Here is a 23,932-nt window from a genome sequence, read left to right on the forward strand (position 1 = left end):
CTATACCTGGACTCGGGAAGAACTCAACTCAAATCCAGCCTCGGACATTTCCTAGCTGTGTGACCCTGGACAAGTCACTTCACCTCTGTCTACCTCGGTTTCCTCACTTATAAAATGAGGATGATAATAGCATCTATCTCCCAAGGTGGTTATGGGAATTAAATAGGATAATATTTGTAAATCACTTAGTAGGCACTATGTAAATACTAGCTATTATTATTAGGCTAAATATACACAAAATGAATACATAATAATGGGGGGCTCTCTGCAGATGGGGGAAGTGACAAAAGTTTCCAGTAGAAGATGGCATGTGGGGAAGATGTAAACTCTAAGCATGGGAGATAGAAAGAAAAGAGAATGTTGTGGGTGAGGAACAGCTACGGAGAAGATGGTTCCAACATTGGTGTGGGAGGGGGGCATTAACCATAGTTGGCCAAGGTACCCCCTCAGCCTAGAAAGGGGTCACCAAGCCCATGTTCATTGGCCCACGTGCCCCTCTTGCCCAATGGTGAGACCAAACAGACCAAGGGCACAAGACTCCAGAGATGGAAGACAGATTTCATTTACATTTCTGGGAAAAGGTGACATTGTCTTTGATAGCTGGTGAAAGGAGAAGAGACTATTCTATGGGCTAAGCCTCCAGGACCAATTTAATTAGGGCATGTAGTAAAGCTGGCTGTGCTACCTCTTCGGAGGAGAAGGTCCATGAGTCACTCAGATAGAAAGCCAGAGCTGGGGGGAGACTGCCCTTTCCAAAGGGTGACGGGGAGGTGGGGGAAACGCTTTTATTAAGTATTCGCTTGACCTACAAATTCTTTTCTTTTCTCCATGGTCCAAAGAGAAGAGAAAGGTATGACTTGGAGGAAGTGGGGCTGAGTGATTTAAGGATAATAATGATAATAATAATAATAAGCATTTGTGTTGGCTTTCAAGGCTTGCAAAACACGAGGTTTTCTTCGTTATTTGTTATATACATTGTATATGGTATATGTACCTATATTTGTTTATGCATGTATATATGAATTAAAATATATATATTATATATATATATATATGTACATAAAAATTGTATTTGATCCTCCCAAAGACTCTGGAAGATAAGTGCTATTATGACTCCCTTTTTACAGGTTTTAGAGAAAATGGAGGCTGAGAAAATCTAGACAATTTTCCTAGGGTCCCATAGCTAATAAATGTCTGTGATGGAATTTGAACTCAGGTCTTCCTGAGTTTTAGTACTATGTGCCAACCATTACCACTATCGTTTTAAAAAATCTTTACCTTTTATCTTTGAATCAATACTGTGTATTGGTTCCAAAGTGGAAGAGCAGCAAGGGCTAGGCAATGAGGGTGAAGTGACTTGTTCAGGGTCACAGATCTAGGAAGTATCTGAATCCAGATTTGAACCCAGGACCTCCCCTCTCTAGTCTTGACTCTCATTCCACTGAGCCACTAATTGCCTCTTGTATCCAGCATTTGATCGAATCACTATGGATTAGGAAAAAAACCATTCTTGCCCAGGGGAGAAGACTCTTGTCCTTTGGGCAGAACAAGAGACTCATTCTGATCCCTAAAGCTATATAAATTCAATTAAATGAGTCAGATCACTTAAAAAAAAATCTTTCCCCTTATCAACCAAACCCAACAAAAGTCTGGTAGCTCCTCTTAAGACCGGCACTATATATACTGACCTGAAGAAAAATGGTTCCTGCTTATAGGAGGAAGAAGGTTGACAGCAAGGTAGTCCAGTGGATGTGATATGGGACTTGGAGTCAAGAAGACCCAAGCTCGAATTCTGCCTGATGACCGTGATCAAATCATTTAATCTTTCTGGGTCTCAATTTTCCTGTCTGTGAAATGGGAATACTAATAGCATCTACATCATAGGAGTATTGTGATGATCACATGAACTAACATATAGAAAGTGCTCTGCAAACCCTTTAAGTATGACATAAATATGAATTTGTTAGCATGAGTAATAACAATATTATCATCGTCAATAACATTAATAATAGTAATAAATACTAAGTTGTTCTTTATCATCTGCGGCATCCCTTTGCTGGGCACTTCTGGAAGCTAGGAGAGTTAGGTGAGTTGATGTTTAGGGGACTGGCCCTCGAGTCAGGAGGTTGTTGTTGAATCATTTGTGTCCCCATTTGGGGTTTTCTTGGCAAAGACACTGGAGTAGTTTGCCATTTCCTTCTCCAGAGGATTTTACAGATGAGGAAACTGAGGCAAGCAAACACTGGCATAGTTTGCCATTTCCTTCTCTGGAGGATTTTTACAGATGAGGAAACTGAGGCAAGCAAACACTGGGGTAGTTTGCCATTTCCTTCTCTGGAGGATTTTTACAGATGAGGAAACTGAGGCAAGCAAACACTGGGGTAGTTTGCCATTTCCTTCTCCAGAGGATTTTATAGATGAGGAAACTGAGGGAAGCAGGGACCCTGCCTCAGTTTCCTCATCTGTAAAATCCTCTGGAGAAGGAAATGGCAAACTACTCCCGTTATCTTGAGCCATGTAGCTGCCCATGCAAGACATTTACAGTGATCTCAAATGCCACCTCTACAAGGGGCATTTTTCTGATCCCCCTCATGCCAAATGCCTTCCTTCTGGGATTATCTCCATTCAAATGTGAGCTCTGGAGGGCAGGGACTATACTTTGATCTTTCTTTGTATTTCAAGCTCTTAACACAGCCTTTGGCACATCGTAAGCCCTTAAAATATGATTATTATATTATTGTTATATTATCGTTATTATTGTTGAAAATGATGATCAATCACCATCTTCCTAGTTTTCCTAATGAGCCATGGTGGGAAATCTGGATCTCAGCACAACAGAAACAAATGAGCTCCCCAATGCCAAGAAAGCTTGCAGCCCACTTGAGGCTACCATTTGCCCTAACTGGTGTCGGGTTTTGTCCCCGGCTTAGATTCTCTATGTTCTATCCTGTATCTACACTACTAAATTATGTATCTATGTGAGACTGTTCCTAACACAGAGCCCCCAGACGCAGGGCTTGACAACTCATCAGTTCACCTTGTAAAAGGAAAAACCCAACTCCACTGGCTGCCATGGTGTGCGTCAATCTCCCGGGGATTCATCCATCAGCCGACTCACTGCCCTGGCCACTGCGACCAGCGTCTGACCTGTCCTTTGGGTCATGAATTATCTCGGGCAGTTACTTTTTTCATGCCAGATTTAGAAATTTCCCCGTTATTCTCCTTTGATCCATTCTGTCCACTAGGCAATATGATGGCAAATTTATTGTCGGTCTGTTCTGCTGTCTTGGGGAATGACATCAATGCAAAGTGGCTATTTGGGCATCGTGGCCAATAATGCCATTTTGGGGGGCTGGGGGGCAGGATGACATTGACGAGGTGACGGGACCTTATATAAAGGGGGATGTCGAGAGAGAAAGAAAATTCGAGTTCCGATTCCTCTCCTACAGCAGCCAAGGAGGACGAGTCCTCAGCTTGCAGTCGGCATGTACAAGCTAATATTCTCCTGGGTATTTTTTGTCGGCTTCTTAAGCCCGCTCTTGTCTCTTCCCGTCATCGATTCCAGCGAAATGGTCTATCGGCTCTCAGGTAAGAGATGTCGATTTCCTTAGCTATGGTGGTTCTTAGGTCGTTGGAGCTATGGAAAGAGGTAAGTGGAGAAATTCTTGTCATTACATTTTTGTGATTAAATTGTGATTTCTTCCAGCTACCAAAAAATAAATAAATAAAAATTCTAGGTTCTTTAAAGGACTCTTTCAAAATTAATACCGGAGGACCATTTCTCCGTAGCCTTGGAAGATAATGGGAATTTCATCCCATCTTCACAATTTAAGCTCTTTTGCCTTGGTAAAATGGGAATAGAAATGAATGAATGAATCAATCAATCAGTCAATCGTTTATTCAGTGTTTACTATGTTCGGGGCTGTCTGTGGGTCTAGTTCTGGAGATTCAAAGTATGAAACGATTCCTCTGTTCCAGGTGCCTCCACGCTCCCTTCCAAATATCCCTGAGATCATGGATCACAGATAGACTTTAGAGATCACCTGTTGTAATCCCTTCCTATTGCGGAAAAGGAAACTGAGGTCCAAAGAGATTGGAGGGAGAGGGGACAGGGAATAGGCAAATATGCAAAGAATAAACACAAAGAGAACAAACACAAAGTAATTAAATACAAATGCAAAAAGAGGGTTGCAGCAGCTGAGGGGATGCTCTAAGGCTTTATGCCCAAATTGCAGCTGGAAGGAAGAGCTGGATTCTATGCACCAGGGATCAGGAGGAAGACCATACACACAGGGGACAGCACTATTAAAAACGAATGGTTATATAGCACCTACTAAGTGCCAGGGGCGGGACAAATGACATCACATTAAATTCTCACAACTTTGCGAGGTAGGCGCTGTTATTACAGTCATTTAACAGGTTGGGAAACTGAGGCACAGGCCATTTAAGCTCAGGGGCATACCTACAGCTAGAATCAGAATTTTTCAACTGCATGAGACAAGCATTAAGTTTATTAAATCTTGACTGTTAAAAGAGGAACAAAGACTAGAAGAGTAAATCAAGAGAGTCTCCAAATAAAAATCTTATTTTAGACAAATGATGGACATTTTTACAAGGATTTAAGAAGTCCTAGACGCGTAGATAAATTGTGGTGTTTCTCAGTTGTGTTCAACTCTGTGTCCCCATTTGGGGTTTTCTTGGTAAAGATACTGGAGTGGTTGGCCATTTCTTGCACTAGCTCATTTGCCAGAAGAGGAAACTGAGGCAAGCTGGGGTCATAGTGGTTTTTATTATTCAGTTGTTTTAGTTATATTTGACTTTTCATGACTAGGGAGACAGAAGCAGGCTAATAACCACCCTCCCCTTTCACCTTCTCTTTCTAAAGCAGATGATGAGGATACAAGGCTGATGTTGGAAGACCTGGGCAGAGCTTCCATCCTGAAGACATTGCCAGAGATTTTGGATGCAGAAAGAGAGAAGGATTCCAGGAAATTTGGTAAATAATAATAACAATAATTTTGTACTCACAAGCTGATTGATGCTCCCTGGCCACGGTTCCCCATGCCTGATGGGGGGAGATCATTTCGGAAGGAAGCTTAGGCAACCAACATGTGTTCTTGAGAATTCTCTGGCCTGACTTGATGGCTCTCAGTGCTCTCAATATTCAGCTCCATCCCTATCCCTGACACTGACCCCTAAATCCTGCTCTGTTTCACATATCACCTTCCTCTTCCTACCTTAGCTCTTCCTTTTTTATTCATTCTAAAATTTTTTAAAATAAAAGATAAAGGAGTTTGGTGGTTATAATAAAAAAATCAATTTTACTTTCTATCTTAAAATAAATACTAAGTATTGGTTCTAGGGCAGAAGATTGATAAGAGCTAGGCATTTCAGGTTAAGTGACTTGTCCAGGGTCATATAGTATAGGAAGCATATGAGACAAGATTTGAACCCAGGACCTTGCATCTCCATGCCTGGCTCTCTACCCAATGAGCCAACTAGGTGTCCTGACAATTATGATTTTAAAAATAATTTGGTGGCCAAAATGAAGCTGAGCTTTACTTATAAAAGAGACACATCAAAACTGGAAATCATAGGTTTCACATATAATGTTTTAATTATGCTATTAGTTGGGGGAAATATCATATTGTTTAACATCTGAAAAAATTAATTTCAAAGAAATAGGGATTGTTGGGGCTTCCAGCCAGGAGGTCACATTTCTAATCCCTTTATGTGACAGCTGGAAGAGCCAAGGTTCAGAGATGAGAACTGAGCTGGCTGATATCACATAGCTAGTTTATGGCCTAATAGGGTCTAGGACCCCATTCCCCTAAATGCGCCTTCCTTCCTTCCTTCCTTCCTTCCTTCCTTCCTCTTTCTTTCTTTCTTTCTTTCTTTCTTTCTTTCTTTCTTTCTTTCTTTCTTTCTTTCTTTCTTTCTTTCTTTCTTTCTTTCTTTCTTTCTTTCTTTCTTTCTTTCTTTCTCTCTCTCTCTCTTTCTTTCTCTTTCTTTCTTTCTTTCTTTCTTTCTTTCTTTCTTTCTTTCTTTCTTTCTTTCTTTCTTTCTTTCTTTCTTCCTTCCTTCCTTCCTTCCTTCCTTCCTTCCTTCCTTCCTCTTCCTTCCTTCCTTCCTTCCTTCCTTCCTTCCTTCCTTCCTTCCTTCCTTCCTTCCTTCCTTCTTTCTTTCTTTCTTTCTTTCTTTCTTTCTTTCTTTCTTTCTTTCTTTCTTTCTTTCTTTCTTTCTTTCTTTCTTTCTTTCTTTCTTTCTTTCTTTCTTTCTTTCTTTCTTTCTTCCTTCCTTCCTTCCTTCCTTCCTTCCTTCCTTCCTTCCTTCCTTCCTTCCTTCCTTCCTTCCTTCTTTCCTCTCCTGTCCTTTCTTTTCCTTTTCCTCTCCCCTTCCATTCAACCTCCTCTCATCCTTTCCTCCAGATTCTGAGTCTTCCTATACCTCTCACTCAAGTATAGTGGCATCTCATGAACTGATTTCCACTACTGATGAACAAAGGAGTTCTGACCTCCTCTACTTCTGAACTAGGAAGGGAACAAGTATTTGTAAAGCACTGACTAATGCCAGGCAAGGTGCTGCTCAGAGCTTTACAAATATGATCTTGTTTGATTTTCATGACCTTCAGAGGGAGGTGCTTTTCTCATTCCCATTTTATTATTAAGGAAACCAGAGGCACACAAAGTTAAGTGACTTGCTCAGGGTCACACAGCCAGATTTCTCTTTTTTTCTCAAGCTCATTTGACAGATGAGGAAACTGAGGCACGCAAGTGTTTAAGTGATTTGCCCAGGGTCACACAGCTAGATTTCTCTTTTTTTTCCCTCAAGCTCATTTGACAGATGAGGAAACTGAGGCACACAAGGTTAAGTGACTTGCCCAGGGTCCCACAGCTAGTAAGAGCCTTAGGCTGGATTTGAACTCAGGAAGAGGAGTCTTCCCCACTCTGGGTCTGGTGTGCTATTTGTTGCACCATCTAGATACCACCCACGACAACTTTTGTTGAGCTCGTCCCTCTTCAGTGTTTCAGATTTTGCTGTCTCTCTATTTTGACAAGCATTTCACAGGAAAGAGCATCCTTGGAGGACTCATCTCCGACACCTCTTGTCTTACAGATCTAAGCTCTGCTGTGTTGGACCAGAAGGAAAATGGGAAGAAGGTAAGTGGCTGTTTGGGAGATTCTCTGGCACACAGCTATGCTGCACCAGGCACTGTGCAAAGGGCTGCGGGTGCAAACAAAGACAAAAGCAGCCAGTCCTGCTCTCAAGGAGCTCCCGGGCCACGCTGGATCTGTGCGGCCTCAGTGGGGGTCCCGTCCTGACCCATTAGGGTCTCAAAAATGCCTTCTACACAAGGGAGCATTTGAGCTGAGGGTGGAAGGAAGCCAGAAGGCAGAGACGAGGAGGGAGAGCACTCCAGGCACACAGTCAGGAGTCTTGGGGAAGGACAAAAGTGGACATCTTATTACCTCACTCTATCAGATATCTAGCTTCAGAATGACACATGTTGAGGTGGAGAAAGAAAAAAAGGTTTTAAACAAAGTCCAAAGGAGACAAAGGAAGTCACAGCAGACTGTCATGGCTGCCAGGAGGCACAGTAGATAGAGAACCAGGTCTGGAGTTAGGAGATCCTGGGTTCAAATCTGACCTCAGACACCTTCCTAGCTGTGTGACCCTGGGCAAGTCACTTACCTCCCATTACCCAGCCTTTACCACTCTTCTGCCTTTGAACTGATACACAGCATTGATTCTAAGACAGAAGGTGAGGGTTAAAAAGAAAAGAAGAAGACAGAAGAAGGAGGAGGAGGAGGAGACTACATTATGCCACTGACGATGGGCAGTGGGGAGTGAAGAGAACCAGGAACTGAATAGTAGCACGTAACAAGGAGGAAGTGGTGCCATGATGTTGGAGGATGGAGAAGCCAAGTGGGAGAGGCAGAAGTGACAGGTCTTTGGGTTCTGAGGAATGTGATCTATCAAAGATCTTCTAAAACCAGTGACTCCATCGGAGAGGCATGCGCAGGCTGTGCTGATGCTGTCTTCAACTCAAGGCAGAACAGAAAAAGTCCAGAGAAGGATGCTTCAGTGAAGAAAGGGATGGAGTCGCTTCTGAACAAGACTAGGCTTGGGATAAACCGAAATTCATGTCTTTTTAGAAAAAATGGGAGGCTGAGATATAAGCAAGGCTTATAGAATCATGAAGGGCATCGAAGGGAACTGAAATGAGGAGCTACCCGTTGAGGAAGGCAAGTTTAGGACAAATAAAAAGGACTGTTTTACACAGTGAGTAGAAATGCAGAGAACTTGTTACCCTTGTTCGAATCTGCCCTCAGACGCTTACTTAGTAGCTATGTGGTCTTGGAAAAGTTACTTTGCCTCTGTTTGCCTCAGTTTACCAATCTGTCAAATGGGCTGGAGAAGGAAATGGTAAACCACTCTGGTGCGTCGGTCAAGAAAATCCCCAAATGGGGTCGCAGAGAGTGAGACAAGACTGAACGCCAACAAAGAGCTTCTATTGCAAGGGTCAAATGAGAGAATGATGACAAAGCGCGTAGCGTGCTGCCTGACGCAGCGAGTGCGATACAAATGCCTAGGGTTGGAGAAGAATTGACCCACAGAGAGCCAAGTTAAAGAGATCTGAGGGTGACATCATGGTGGACCATTCTTTGGCAGCATGAGCTTAACCCAGGAAATTCTTGCGCCAGTTTCCTACACCAAAGCCATTCATTTCCCCAAGACCAGGTTTAAGAAATCATCCTGAGCCCCCTGGAAACGGAACTGTGTATCACAAAGTACTCAACCGACTGGAAGAACGCAATGTTCTGGAATGGTACATGGAATATTTATTTTTTTAAAATTACTTGAAATATTCCCTTTCTTTATTCTAAACGTGTCATGCTCAAAGAATAGCTTATACTAGCTCTGCCTTAAAGACTACTGGTAAGTTAAATAAAAATATATGGCATCTTGTTTAATACAGTAGGGCACAGAATGCCTGGAAGATGCCTGGGAGATCTCCTCATCCATCCTCCCTCGTTTAACAGATGAAGAAACTGAGGCAGGAGGAAGTGATTTACCCAAGTGGCTCCTATGTGGCAGAGCTGAAATTGACCCCAGGGTCAATGCCCTCCTTGCTACAGCTTGCCATCTTCTTGTATGAGAAAGTTTAGAAAAGAGAACCGACAAGAAGGGAAAATCAAAGCTACAATCCCCCTCTATTTGGGAGTTCCATCAGGGCAGATCCAATATCAGATTTCATTTTACAATTTCCCAGGGTTCTATCCTGTGGTGTTTTTGCTGTATCCTTTTCTACAACTCGAAGATCCTGAAAGAACAGAGACTTTAGCTAATATTGGATGAAATGCCCTTGATCAAGATGGACATTTAAATTTTTTTTTAATTTAAGAAATTAAAAATTTTAAATTAAAATATTTGAGTTTGGATTTTAAAAAATGATTAAGTATTTTTTTTCTCTCTCCCATTGAAAAAAAAGCAAAAAGAAAACCCTAGAAACAGTTGTTCACAGTCAAGTCAAAGAAATTCTCCCATTGACTATATCTAACAATGGATGGGCCATGCACCCCGAGTTCATTATCACTGTCCCTTGAGGTGGGTAACCTGCTTCCTCATTGGACTTCCAGAATCAGTGGATTGATCAGAGGCCTAGAGAGAATTAATTTCTGTTCATCCCTAGCCTAACATGCCATTCCATTCCATTCCTTTCTTCATTTGAGGCATCATTCTTGTAAAAATGGAGATTTGAACCCCAGACTTCAATCACCAGAAGTCCTTGGCACTTCCCAGAATCCCTATAATATCACGAGAGTCCTCACCTGGGCCGAGAACAAAATGGGTCTTTAAACTGAACTGTACCGCTTACTTGCTCTCTGCTTCCACTTCTAAGTACACAAGTCTCTCTACTAGGCAGGCAAGATGTATGCATGTGTTTTTCTTACTTTGCATTTCTTTATTTCTTAATTCTAATAATTTTTAATAAACCTCTAAAATATAATACTTTTATTACTAGAAACTTATTTTAACTGTTACAATTCTCTTGACTTTTCCTCTTTGTGTAGTCTTACAAGTAGAAGACAACAATGAACACGGTCGGCATGGTTCTATTTAGCATTAGTGCCTGGTTTTGGATTTCTGCCTCTTTGATAAATCATCCCTCAGAATTCAGAGGACTAATTCTGGACCAGCTCATTCTACAGATGAGGATACTGAGGCCAAAAGGGGGAAATGTCACACAGTTAGGAAGTGTCTGAATCCAGATTTGAACTTAGGAAGTTCAGTTGTGCTGATTCCAGGTCAGCGCTTCATGCACTGCGGGCACTCAATTCATCGTCCTACCCTGTTGCCTACTAATGTACCTTGTTCTTTTTTATTTTAGGCTTTCTATGAAAAAGACCCCAAAATCTCACTCCTAGGTCACCTTCTGGCTGGAACCAGGAAACAATTTAAAAAACGCGGGCCCCCTTCTGAATGCTTCTGGAAGTATTGTGTATAAAGCGAGGTAGCTTTTCTCCCCAACTGCTTAATTTATCCTATTTATGACCCCCTTGGAAATTGTAAATAAAGTTGTTTGGTTTAAAAGTAATGGCTTTAAAACCCCCAAGTACATAATTTTTATTATTTAAAAATAAATCCTCTGTTTTGCAAGTAATTAGGTATTTTTTCCTTTAAAAATATATGTATTGTGTCTCATTTCCTTTGTATTAAAATGTGTCCCTTCCACTGACATCCTGATTTATAAAAGTGACAGCAATGAAAAATGATTCAGACTTAAGAGTGGTTTCTAGAGAAAACTTACTAACCAAAAAAAATGTAATTACAGGTAAACAGGGCCTAATTAATATTGAATACTTCAAAGCACTTCATTTTGGTAAGTCCACCTATGTTGGCATTTTTTGTTTGTTTTTTTACTAAACAATTCAATTGACTTGAGCCAGAGCCTCTACGAGTTCTGTCTCAGTTTGGACCATGATCTAGCTTTCCAACCACAATGCCAAAAGGTCCAAAAGTAGGGTTTTGATTCTAGACTATTCTAGGCTCTCTCTCCTTTGGGGCCATTTGTGGAGTTGGGTGTTCTATTCAGCTAAATGCTGAGAATCCCACATTTTGAGTAGCTCAAATCTGGGCATTTTCAGATTACTGACCAAATGACTTGGAGTTCTAAGAAACACACTCAGTAAATTTCACAAATCTGACAGGCCATTATGTACATACCAAAAAGACAACTAAGTACCTTCCTGGGACTCCAAGCCACTCCAAGCCATATTTTAAGAGAGGACTAAATACTTTATCATTTTCAATGTACAAAATACTTATACCCTATGAAATCTCATTGTTTAAAGATGTAGTCAGTGTCAGTGAAAGAAATTTTATGAAGGCTTCAAAGAGGTTCACTGCTGGTTTTATTTATTTTTACTTAAAAAAACCCCCAAGACACCTGGTCAGAATATTCATATATAGTAAAAACAAACAAATCCACACAAAGCTAATTACAAATTCAGTTGAAACATTAAAAAAAATTCAAATTCTGATTTGCCTTGCGATTTATAACCAAGCCTCATCTTTGCCAGAGAATCATTTCATATACATAGCATTTTATTTTCTTTTTTTTTAAAGAAATTCTCACAACACATCCAAGGAAAAAACTGCTGGAGCAGCAACATTTGTGTAAACATTGAAAGAGACAACATATATTTTCAAACAAATTTCTGTAGGTGAGCATGTAACAAATTCATAAAAACACCAAGCAAAAGCTCTAGATTGGGTGGAGCCCCCTTGGGGGGCAGTAACTACACATCACTACTGAACCAACACACTCTTTACTTTCAGCAGTAGTAATTTCACAGAGATAAAAAATCTAAAAATACTATCTAACCTAACACTGAAGTTATCAAAATGTGTTCATTTATAAATGGTTGTAAATATATACGTATATATATATATGCTCCTACATCTGATGCTACACTTCTTTCAGATCAACACACACACACACACACACACACACACACACACACACACACACACCATCCAGAGCTTTCAGTAAACTGTATTCTAAGGCAAATAAATCTGCAAACTTAGATAAAAGTGATCCCAGGAAATAATGAAAAGGAAGGGAGAGACTCCTATTACTATTAGAGCAAGTAAAATAATTGGTTTTTTTTTTTAAACAGCATTCTGTGGAGTACTTGACAGTGTTCATTGTCACAAGGAAATCACACAGTAATGGACACATCCCAGAATGGCCTTTTTTTTAAAAAATAGGAAAAAATTTATGCAACTTTACAAACGGAATGTATGTTTCAGAAACCATCCATTCACTGTAGAACATCAAAGTTCTCTGCTAATAACAGATTTGAATGGCACAGGAATCAATTTTACCTATCAGTGGCTCACCAAAAATCAACAACCTTCCAGTAGGATTTAGTGTTTGCCTACAAAAGGACAACAGCTTATCCTTGTTTATTGGCCTAAACCAATGAGGAAAGTCTCTCCCAGGTGCCACTTTTTTGAGTCATCAGAGGTCACATGCGTTTAAAAATCTAAATAAGGATCACTCTCTAGAGCACCAGGGAATTAGCAAGCATGTGAAGTAAACAGACAATATTTCAGATGGGAGCGACCTAAGAAATCTTGGTTTAGGGCATATTTTGTACTCAAAGTAGAGCTCAGCTGTTTCCCTCTAAACCACGCATCTTCTCATTTCCACGGTGCTGTTCTCAAATGCTAAGAAGTGGACTCTGGTGCTCAAGGAAGGCTCAGAGCTGGTAGGGAAATTGCCTCCAACTCTTATGAAATGAACCAAAGGGGAAAAATGTTGAGACTGACAGTGGCTTAAGTCTGGGAAGGCTAAAACTCAAGAGGATGGAATCTAAAAAAATGCTGATGCTCATGTTCCCACAAGGACAAAAAGGCTTGTCCGTTTGTCTACTAAGGTGTACTAATGTTGACTTAACTTCTGACTCTTAACTTAACAAGGCAAAATTAGTCTGAATGTCTTGCTTAAGCACAAATGTTGGCAGAAGCACCTCTTTGGGATGGAGGTGTAATTTGCCCAATGTGGAGCCTAGATAGGCTGAATTCAAGAGAACAAATATTCCAGGCCCCAAGTTCAGTCTCTTCAAATGCTCCAAATTCAACCAGAAGGGATAGATTGAATGCAGGGAAGGCTCCAGGCTGCCTGGAGTCCTACTCCTTATTGCATCCCCTGTGGGCAAGACTGATTTCATGCTCTGCCATCCACATGCTGTAATCTAACCTCTTTGGAATTGTGATGGCTGAAATGGGAACAAAATGCAACTGATGGTTTCAAGATACTAGGAACATATTTCAAATTTAAGAGTAAAAGATTCTATTTGGAAACTCATTCTATTTGAAAAAATAAAAGTCTATCAAAAATTGAGGAATAAAACTTTTGGATAGCTCTAAGCATTTACTATTAACTGCAAAGTCACTGAAAAGGCAAGATTTTTAGAAGATATGCAAGGCTTCATAAGTGTCCAAAGCATCAAAGCTTTCTGTCTTGAAAAGGCTGTGCAGGTAGATCTTCCTGATCAGTCACCCAAATGTCTTCTTCCAGACTCTTCTCATAAGGCAAAGGCCCAACACCTAGTGAATGTTTGTTGTCACATGTGACACAGCCCTCCAGAAAGGAAAAAGAACAAGGCAGTTACATGATGTTTGTGCCATTATGGTCTAAATGGCAATAAGCTTTTTTTCCAAGGACTTAATTTCTCTCCTACCAACTTGCCATATTATCTAAGACTACAAATCAATTTAATATTCATGTAAACAAAACTACTTAATGAAGTGATACCATTTCATGATTTAATTTTACTCTCAAGAGCATTTAGAAGAGAAGGACTTTTAGAGACATGGAACGGTAAATTAGGCCAGCCTGTTTCCAGAGCTCTACCTAACAACAGGCATCCACCCATTTCTTGAAAAACAGAGAGATGTCTGTCAGTGACTCTCCCAAATGACCCATTCAGGTGATACAATAGATACAAAAAGCCTGTTCATGTGAACCCCCCCCCCCAAACTACAGGGATTTAAATGCCTGCCTGACAGCACCACTGGCTCCCTTGAGCAGGCCACCCTGATAGAACAAGGGAAGCCTTCCCACGTGGGAGGCCTCTGCCAACTCCTCCCCATCTCTGGTGGACTGTCCCCTGCCTCCTTATTCCCATGCATGACAGGGGCTGCTTACGTGGGTATCTATTTCTCGAGGGACCATCTGGCTTTGAATCCAAGGGTGCACTTCGGCCAACTCTTCTTTCTGTCCATCCGTGAAACGAGGCTGGTGCTGCCTCATACTTTCTAGCTTCTCCAGATCCTCTTTCAATACGTCTTCTTTAACCCTTCAAAAAAGTCCCAAACCTTTCATCTGCTTGTCTTTTCATAGGGAAAGGGATCTATTCCAATAAGGTGGACAGTTCTAATTTAAGGACATTCAGATGGAACTTTTTAATATGAATGAAGCCCTGATAATCCTTCCAATCCTATGATAATGTAATAAACCAGTGAGAGTTACTCTTTGTGGGCCCAGGACATTACTTCTCTGCTACCAAAGAATGAACTTGATACACTTCCTAAGAGTATGTTTTTTAATTTTTAATTTTTTTTAAACCCTTACCTTCCATCTTGGAGTCAATACTGTGTATTGGCTCCAAGGCAGAAGAGTGGTGAAGGCTAAGCAATGGGGGTCAAGTGAATTGCCCAGGGTCACCCAGCTGGGAAGTATCTGAGGCCAACTCAGGACCTCCCATCTCTAGGCCCGGTTCTCAATCCACTGAGCCACCCAGCTACCCCCAAGAATATACTTTAAAATACTTTAAAACCAATAACATTACAAAATTACTTCCTGCCATCCAAGTTTAAATAGTCACAAGTCCCTAAAACAATGGAATTCTTTATTGTCTTACCTCTCAGGGACCTGATAAGTCATCAGGACACATTCAGGAGTCTGCTTTATCATTCCCCAGATGGCATCTCTACCTGATTTGTGAGGTGTTTCTTTTTCCTCTGATTTCTGCCTGTTCTGGGAAGTTTCAGAGGAATAGTCGCTGCTTGCAAAGTATTTGCTGCTATCGCTGCTTCCTATGAAAAACCCCCAAAAAGAAGAAAAGATTTGGAAGCATTTCTCAAGGACTGATTTGGCCAAGTGGCCCAGGTGAGCTGGCAGATCACCTTCTCTGGGGACAGCTGCCTTGAGGTGATCTTGCCCAAAAATTTCAGCAAAATATTGTAAGATTTAAATTTAAATAAATAACTCCAAGCTCTTATTTTTCATAAAATTTATTAATAAGCACTTGAAGTAGAAGAAATAAAAAAATTAGAAGTTCAAAGCCTAATATTCTAACTTAAGTATGACCACACATGTAGATTCGCCTGCCTGGCTTCTAGCCAGCTTCTGCAGTCATGTTCAGGGAAGATGAGAGAGCGGGGCAGGGTCACACCAAAATGTTACTCTGTATGTTCACACGGTGTAAGCACGCAATTGGGATGCTGGGTAAGAGTCTTGGGGAGTAAATTCTGTCCCCACAGTATAAACTTCTCGGTTTCCTACCTGTGCCACAACCAGATGTGCCATGGGAGAATGAGCCGTTGGCGTCGGAGCCTGAGGAGTTTGATTTCACAGACCCACTACCTGATGCCACAGAACCAGCCCCAGCAGGAGAGTCCTTTTGAAGTAACAGGGTGAACAGCTCCTTGGCCACAGAATTATGGCTCTTTTTATTATCTCCTGCCTTAGACTGCTAGGAAGAATAGACACAAGAAGATACACCTTCACTTCGTATTTCCAGCATCACATTCTAACATTTTTTGGTCTGACAACTGAATAGCTTCTTATAGCAAATAAGATAAATGACAGAAACGACAGTTTTTCTTCCTACTTCTAGGAAGGTTGCAAAGGTTCCTGCATATGCACAAAGCATCTCTTTGTGGTCTCAGTCCCAGTTACTCACCTTTCTATTTAGACACCTGCATGTTTACAAAGGGCTCATTTGATGCGTGACCTTGTCTGGCCCTCACAGTAAGCTTGTGAGGTGGGTTGGCAATGCAAGCATTATTGTTCCCACTTTCTAGATGAGGAAACTGAGTCTCAGAAGTGATGTGACTTGCCCAAGGTCATATGGCTTTAAGTGGTGAAGACGGGATTTGAATCCAGGTCTTCTGATGCCACGTCCTGGGCACTACTACATCATGCTGTATTTTTGCTTTTAATGCATGGATTACTTTTGTCAGGCGAACTAAACAATTGGGATGCAAAAAAAAAAAAGAATTTTTTTTTATTCTGATGAGATTTCATCAGTTAACATGACTGCGTATTACAAACATGGGGAAAAGCTAAGGTGGAGCTTGCTGTAACACTTGCAAGCCCTCAGAGGATCTGCAGCTGAACAGTTCACTGTTCCAGCCTCCTGGTACCACAGCTGCCCAGCTCGGACTGACCCTGGGGTTCTCAAGGCCTGCTTATGCTCGTGGCGGGCCTGGCCATGCAGGCAGGAGGTGCCCACTCCAAGAGGACTGTTAAGAAATGGTCTCCCGAGGAGGAGCCAATGCCTGCCTCCAGCCCCCTCCCACAACCACCTGTAGGGCTGCGTGCACACATGTCAGAGGCACTGGGCCTTTCCTCTTCACATGGACAGCAGAGGCCCATTTTAACGTCCACTTCAATGTCTGAATGAGCAGAAGCCAACTTGCCACGGATGAGACAGAAAGCATGGCCCCACCCCCAGTGTAGCTGCCGGTGGTGCCTGGCATGAAGCCCCCGCTGGGAGGAGTGGCCATTACTCACATGCTGGGCTCCTGGGTCTGCCTCTGATCCCGTGTACTGCAGAGGCTCAGGGGCCCCCGGCATTTCTTCCTGGAGCAGGTTTAGCTGTAAGGGGGAGCTGCTCCTGGAATGACTAAACAAGGGGTGCTCCTGCTCGCTCTGGAGCGCCCATTCTTCTTCAGCCGATCTCTGGCTAGAGGTGGGGGACGGTGGCTCTGGAAGGTCCTCCACAGGCAGCGCTGGTGACGAGGGTGGTGGGGGCGGTGGGGGGATTTCAGATGAGCCAGGCACACATGAGAATGGACAGGGGGGGGAGAATGGCTGACATGTCTGGGGATAAGGAGGGGGATTGTGTAAAATAATGGTCATAAAAGCACCCACATAAGGAGAAGGGAATGCTGGAAGCGGCTGCATCCTATAGGAAGGGTGCAGTCCAGGTTGAGGCCCCAGTTCAGGTGCAGACGCTGTATACTGTGTTCTCAGAGAAGACATCGAGGGCAAGGCAGGGAAACCAGTCACTGGGGAAGGGGCCTGCATGGGAACTCCTGCTAAAGGAGGGTGCAGCAACCCACAAGGGTGAGGAGGGGTCAAGTCTGAAGGCAACCAGGGTGGTCTGCCTGGAGGCGGCTTCCCCAGCAGAGAAGGAAAGTTCTCACGAGAATCGCTGCTACAAGATGATATTGGGAGCTTCTGGCGTTTGTGTTTTCCCTTTTTACAGCCAGCAGATGTGGCCTGCTTGGAAGGAGCATCCCCTAAACAATGACAACATACATGGTGGTGTTTGCCTGAAAAGCTCTCCAGACCAAGAAGAGCCCTACTTCTAGGCACACTTACAAAGAACATAACCCACAAATGCAAAGTCCAAGAGAAAAAGGCATTATGCCAGAGGCACAGCGGTGTTAGGACAATGACTTTTTTTCAAATGGAAATACTTCCACTATTAAAAAGATAATCAATTCCATCTGATAGAGGGCCAACAGGAAAACCCTAGAAAAGGGACCCCTGAAGTATTTTGTGACAGCCTGATGCCTCCATCCGCCTGGGCTCCCAGGGCCACCCCTAGCACCCAGCAATTCCTTCATGCTCACTGTAAATGACATTGCTGTGTAACCAGGAATATGAAAGATGTAAAAACAACAGCATCGGTACCTTGGATGGTGGCATATTTCATCTTGCTTTTGCCATCTGGCTGAAGGTAGGAGCAATATGGAGAAGATAGGATCTTTTCTCGAAATCTGTCCACATAGTTCTTCTCTTCCTTTTGTGTATGAGCAGAGAGAACTGCCTTTGTGAGTCCTACTTGCTTAAACTCCTCTGGGGCCACTGGGAAAGTCTGGAGACTCAAACTCCGGGCCTCAGCCTGCTCATTTCCTGCAATAACATCATCTCCAGCAGTCACCTCTGTCGAGGAAGAAAAAGGAGGCATTAGTTTCATTAAATTCTTCACCAAGATTGTGACTCTTTTATAGACTTAAATGTATTCTTTCAGAGGCATAGAATACATTATTACAGACTATTCTGATGCAACCATGAGGATATAAAACTAGGAAAACTATTTCTAAAAAAGTGTTTTTTAAAAATGTCATTTTTCTTTCTGACACTGTTTATGGTTGAGCTCTTTAATCTGTATGAATACTAACTTCACAAAATACACATCTGTACAAAATGTGAACATTGCCAAGACATACAGAAACACAGATAGAAATGTGGCAACATGATACTTTGTGATAATATTCATCAAGTATAGTTAATGATATGCCCTCATGCTGAATGTGTGTTGGGTAAAAATGTCAAAATCAAAAATGATGAAATTCTGTCTCATAGTCAAATAATTTAAATGTTATTACTAAGGTTCAAAAACATTGAGAATAAGAGTTTAAAATATTAATACATCTAACCTTTTTGGGATGAAATAATAAGTTTGAAGCCAGGGTTACTTGTAGTCATTTACCCGGAAACAGGGCAAGAAGGAAAATAGAAATATGTGCCTGGCTGTGCCAACAGAGGGGACCAGGCTGGCTCTCCCAGTTTATCATAACCACACTGTAAGTGAGCATCCCAACAGCTCCCACTCCCCTGTGGACTGAGCTGTCAGGTTTGAGTCCTCTCTTCCTTGGTGAGATATAGTGGATCTGCGTTTCATTCCACCAGCCTGCACTGGTTACCCTTGGGCACTAGACAATGACTATGGCCTGTCTTGGCAATCTGCCTGTCTCCTCACATCCCTCCCTCAGTGAACATTACTCTGGAGGCATACATGTTAGGCCAGGCAAAAGTAAATGAAATATCCAAACAATCCAGAACCTTCATTTTAATCATTAACCTCAATAGCCTCTCCAACCAAATTATTACTTTTCCCCCATTCTCAGACCATTCTGCAATAAACACAACTAGTAAAAAAGCTCAAAAGGGATACAGGAAGAGAAAGGACCAGCTAGAAAATTGGTCCTCCAATAAACACTTCTATTGTCAAAGGAGGAGTAACTTTTTCATTTCTTCTATGCTCAACCACCAATAATATTCTATTGTCCTAACAAAAAGAATTTTATGCTGTTCGGCTAAGGGACTCAATGTGACCTTTTCTTTAAAGGTCAGTGTTAACAGCAACTCAAACCAGACCCATCAATAAGAGAACCCCAAAAAACCACAATTAAAATGAATACTCATTCTCCTCCCAGAAACCTTAAAAATTAAGGATAGTTAAAGATCCTTATAACCCAGTGGCCTGCAAGATGAAAACAAAGGTAGCTTTAGTGCCTGAGTGTAGCAATTTGAGATTCTTGCCCAAAGGTGCCTACTCCCTACCTGATTCAGGGTGGGGAACGTGCACCAGGGTGCTCCGGTAGCTGCACTGGCTTGTGGCAGAGAGCACACTCATGGCTTTGGGGGAGAGTGCCAACTCCTCATTGTCAGCCCTTGCAGGTGTGGCCAGGACTGGAATCTGGGGAATGGCTGGTGAAATCAAAGAAACACTGGTGAGAACACCACCTGTCAGCACACCTGCAGACACCAAATAATTGACCTGTGCACCCCAGAAACGCTGCAGAGGTGAAACTGACGGGCTTTGGCAACAGCTTGGGTGGAATGGGGAGTGAAAGCGTGGGGAATCCAGGATGACCGAGGGATTGGAAGGAGAGTGCTGCCCTCCACAGAAGTTTGAGGGAGAAGCACCCTAAATTCAGTTTTGAACATGTTGAGTTTTCGATGTCTAGTGGACATCCAGGGTGAGATGTCTGAAAGGCAGGATAGAGAGAATGGAGGTCGGCAGAGGGTCTGGAGCAACAAAGGTAGACTTGAGAACCATCAGCACAGATGATAAGCCAGAGTGCAAGGGAATTAAGGAGTAAAAGAAAAAAAGTGGATTTAATACACAAAGTACCTATGACGTCTCTAGCATGGGGAACTCTCCAATCTCCCAGGCTTAGTAGGTAGATACTAAACAGTCCCCTGAGATCCATGGTCACAAACCTGGCCATGGCCTAGCTGGGCTCTGAAGCCAGATCTTCTTGACTCCATGTCCAGGACTCTATCCATTATACCTGTGTCATCTATAGATGCCAGCTTTAACTTTTAACCTTCTCAGACCAAATCTTTCCCAAAATGAAAATGAAAGCTAGGTGAAACTGGGGTTATTATGAATCTGTGAAACTGAAACCCATTTACTATCACAACTATTTCCATTCTAGATAAAAATGGGATTCTCCTTACATTCTAGTGCCTGGGCCCCAGCCGGTCTCTGACTGATGTGGTCTTCTTCAGAGGAAGAGGAAGTTGTGTTGGTGCAGGAGATGCACTTCCTCTTCAAGGCAGGGATGTTGTAGCTCTCCAGATACCTGCATTGGGAGCAGGTATCTTACCATATATATGGACACATATCCATAATATACACACACTCAATATACCATTCCAAAATCTAAATTCTCCAGATCCCTGTGGACATATCATCTATATTTTTGTGCAGATGGTCTACTGCTGTTCAAGACTGAAGAGCTGATTTCTCCACAGCAATATAATTAATACTTTTCCCAAGCGAGATAATCATTTATGAGATACCAACAGGATCCCTACCTACCATGAAGTACTTTTTCCTACTATGGAAGAACTGCCAGAAGGTGAAAAATAGTAAAGATTCCTCAACACATGGCAGAGTTCAAAAATCCAGTGCGCCCTTGTGTTCCTTCACAACTCTGATAAATTGTCCTCTTTCCCAATCTGCCATTCTTTCTGCACTGACAATCCTCCCAGCCAACCTACCTGGAAGGGTCTCCTATTGTTCACCACAGAACTCTCATTTATTTTGTTATAAGTCACAGCAAGGAATATGTTTTTTCATTGTCTTCCCTGACTACCACCAACATAATATGGGCTCTAGGCCTTCAGGGAATGGGGCAATAATCAATACAGCCCTAGTCATGACCAGACATCTTGATGTGACCAGATACTCTCTCCATCTCTTATCATTACCCTGACCGATCGCTTTAATTTTAGATTGTTTAATTTTTCACGTTTGTCTCATTTTCCCAAACTAAGTCAAACTGAGTTGAATCTTGTCTTAAGCTACTTTAGATTCCTCTGGCACCTAAGGAGCCTTCAAAGCAGATAGTGGTTGATAATGAAATTAGGGCAGAAAATGTTTAGGATGTATGAAGCCTACAATTATCACTTATTTTTACTTTTATTCCAAAAACTTTTATTCCTCACCTGATAATACTGTCCACACAATTGATCTGTTGATATGATGGAACATGCTGATCTTTTCTTAAATCATCACAAGAATCAGTACCCAAACTACTATTTCTCAGTTCTTGAGATGAAGGATGAGAAGGCTTTTTGTTGCCTAAAAAAGAAAAACCAAGAATTTCCAAAGGTTATTTCAGCTTTTTTTTTCCAGATTATTTTCATTTCAGATATTTCCATTCTTGGACTTCTGTGTTAGGACAGAGACCAGACCTCTCAGAGAAACTGAATAACCAAAAGCATGCAGTAGCTTTTGTTCTCTACAGCTGCCTGGATATAATCAGATGACCAGAGAAGCCTGGTCCTGATGAAACAGTCTCTGGCTCTGACAGGTGGGAGGGACACTGCTGGGCTAGCTAACAGGATGAGACCCTGAGTTTTATCTAGTCAAATGAGGAAATGTCCTTTTGCTTCCAATGTTCTATGGGATGAAGATGAAGCAATTAAGAAAAAAGAGTTGCCTATAGCAATATATCACAAGGATTATTCACTATGACCAGGTGGGATTTATACCAGGAATGCAAGGCTGGTTTAATATTAGGAAAACTATCTGCATGATTGACCATATCAACACAATCAAGCTAACAGAAATCCCATAATTATCTCAATAGATGCAAAAAAGGTCTTTGACAAAATATAACACCCATTCCTATCAAAAAACAATAGAAAGCATAGGAATAAAAGGGTCTTTTCTTAAAATAATACATAGTATTTATTTAAAACCATCAGCAAATATCATCTGCAATCCTTCTCAATAAAATCAGGAGTGAAGCAAGGATGCCCATTATTACCACTATTATTTGATATTGTACTAGAAAAGCTAGCTTTAGCAATTAGAAAAGAAAAAAGAAAGTGAAGGACTTAAAGCTAGGTATTAAGGAAACTAAACTATCACTATTTGTGGATGATGTGATGGAGAATCCTAGAAAATAAACTACAAAACTAGTTGAAATAATTAATAACTTTAGCAAAATTGCAGGATATAAAATAAACCCACATAAATCATTAACATTTCTATATATTTCCAAAAAAAAAGCTCAGTAGCAAGAGTTAGAAAGAGGAACATCATTTAAAATCACTTTACACAGCATAAGATACCTGGGAATCTATTAGCCAAGACAAACACAGGAATTATATAAACACGGCTATAAAACACTTTTCACATAAAGTTAGATATAAACAATTGGAAAAAACATTAATTACTCATGGGAAGGCCAACCTAATATAATAAAAATGACAATCCTACCTAAATTAATTTACTTATCCAGTGCCATACCAATCAAATTAAAAAAAAAACTATTTTACAGAACTAGAAAAAATAGTAACAAAATTTATCTGGAAGAACAAAAGATCAAAAATATCAAGGAAACTAATGAAAAAAAATTTCAAGGATGGTGTCCTAGTGGTACCAGATCTTAAACTGTACCATAAAGCAGTAATCATCAAAACAATCTGAGAAATAGAAGGGTAGATCAATGGAATAGATTAGGACTAAATGACCTCTGCAATCTAATGTTTGCTAAACCCCCAAATCCTAGCTTTTGGGATAAGAATTCATTATTTGACAAAAACTGCTGGGAAAATTGGAAAAGAGTATGGCAAAAACTAGATTTAGATCAATATCTTACACCCTATACCAAGATATGGTCAAAATGGATATACATTTGTCCCTTACTATATCATGGTTCACTTATGGCAGCTTCTCTGTATCACAGGTTTAAAAAAAAATCTAATTTTGTATTGTGGAGTTTTTGCTATACTGCACGATTTTGCAGATGAATACCAGTTTGCCAATGTGAGATTGTACACAGCTGAGCACAAAGTGGGTATTTCTGTATTGGCTAATGGAATGAAAGGCAACCAACCACAGCAGTGTGTTCTGAATCCTGAGCACTGATTGGTTCAGTGTTTATAAGTGTGTGGGAAAAGTTTATAAATCTAGCTTTAAAAAAAAAAGAAAAAAAATATATAAAAATAATAAAATAACTATAATGTCACTACTTTGCAGATTTTCACCTATCACAGGGGTCTCTGGAATGTAACTCTTGTGACAGACGAGGAATCACTGTGTATTTAAATATAAATAATGATATTATAAGTAAATTAGGGGAACACAGAATAGTATATCTGTCAGATCTATGCAGAATGCAAGAATTTGTGACCAAACAAGAGAAAGAGAACATTACAAGTGGTCAAAGGAATAATTTTGATTATATTAAATTAAAAAGGGTTTACACAAAACAAAACCAATGTAACCAAGATTAGAAGGGAAGTAACTGGGAAAAAAATTTTATAACAAATTTCTCTGAAGAACTTATTTCTCAAATATATAAAAAACTAAGTCAAATTTATAAGAATCCAAGTCATTCCCCATTTGTAAATAGTCAAAGGATATCAACAGGT

At 41.1% G+C, this 23,932-nt stretch overlaps 2 protein-coding genes across 8 annotated transcripts in view; one reads left to right on the forward strand and one right to left on the reverse strand.

Annotated features, from left to right (window-relative positions):
• The first annotated feature begins 2,995 nt into the window (after window positions 1-2,995).
• UTS2 (urotensin 2) lies at window positions 2,996-10,663 on the forward strand. 2 transcript variants are annotated; one of them, XM_016422290.2, is made up of 4 exons: window positions 2,996-3,588; window positions 4,886-4,996; window positions 7,117-7,160; window positions 10,394-10,663. In XM_016422290.2, the coding sequence occupies exons 1-4, from the start codon at window positions 3,486-3,488 to the stop codon at window positions 10,508-10,510; spliced, it is 375 nt and encodes a 124-aa protein (XP_016277776.2). In that variant the 5' UTR covers window positions 2,996-3,485; the 3' UTR covers window positions 10,511-10,663. The 2 variants fall into 2 exon arrangements, with proteins under 2 accessions (XP_016277776.2, XP_007492176.3); XM_007492114.3 differs by having other exon boundaries at window positions 4,889-4,996.
• A 737-nt stretch (window positions 10,664-11,400) lies between these two features.
• PER3 (period circadian regulator 3) overlaps window positions 11,401-23,932 on the reverse strand; it is a 44,461-nt gene continuing 31,929 nt past the window's right edge. For 3 of the 6 annotated variants that reach the window (XM_007492108.2, XM_007492110.2, XM_007492109.3), the window contains 9 exons: window positions 21,494-21,629; window positions 20,501-20,625; window positions 19,598-19,744; window positions 17,942-18,193; window positions 16,814-17,544; window positions 15,581-15,770; window positions 14,937-15,111; window positions 14,222-14,372; window positions 11,401-13,654 (listed from right to left, as the gene is read on the reverse strand). In XM_007492108.2, the coding sequence (XP_007492170.2) occupies window positions 13,520-13,654; window positions 14,222-14,372; window positions 14,937-15,111; window positions 15,581-15,770; window positions 16,814-17,544; window positions 17,942-18,193; window positions 19,598-19,744; window positions 20,501-20,625; window positions 21,494-21,629 (2,042 nt within the window). In that variant the 3' untranslated portion in view covers window positions 11,401-13,519. Of the gene's footprint in view, window positions 13,655-14,221; window positions 14,373-14,936; window positions 15,112-15,580; window positions 15,771-15,980; window positions 16,266-16,813; window positions 17,545-17,941; window positions 18,194-19,597; window positions 19,745-20,500; window positions 20,626-21,493; window positions 21,630-23,932 lie in introns of those variants that run through there. The other 3 variants (XM_007492111.2, XR_466616.2, XR_466617.2) reach the window with 3 other exon arrangements.

Source organism: Monodelphis domestica, chromosome 4 (assembly GCF_027887165.1).
Source record: "Monodelphis domestica isolate mMonDom1 chromosome 4, mMonDom1.pri, whole genome shotgun sequence".
Taxonomy (NCBI): Eukaryota; Metazoa; Chordata; class Mammalia; order Didelphimorphia; family Didelphidae; genus Monodelphis; species Monodelphis domestica.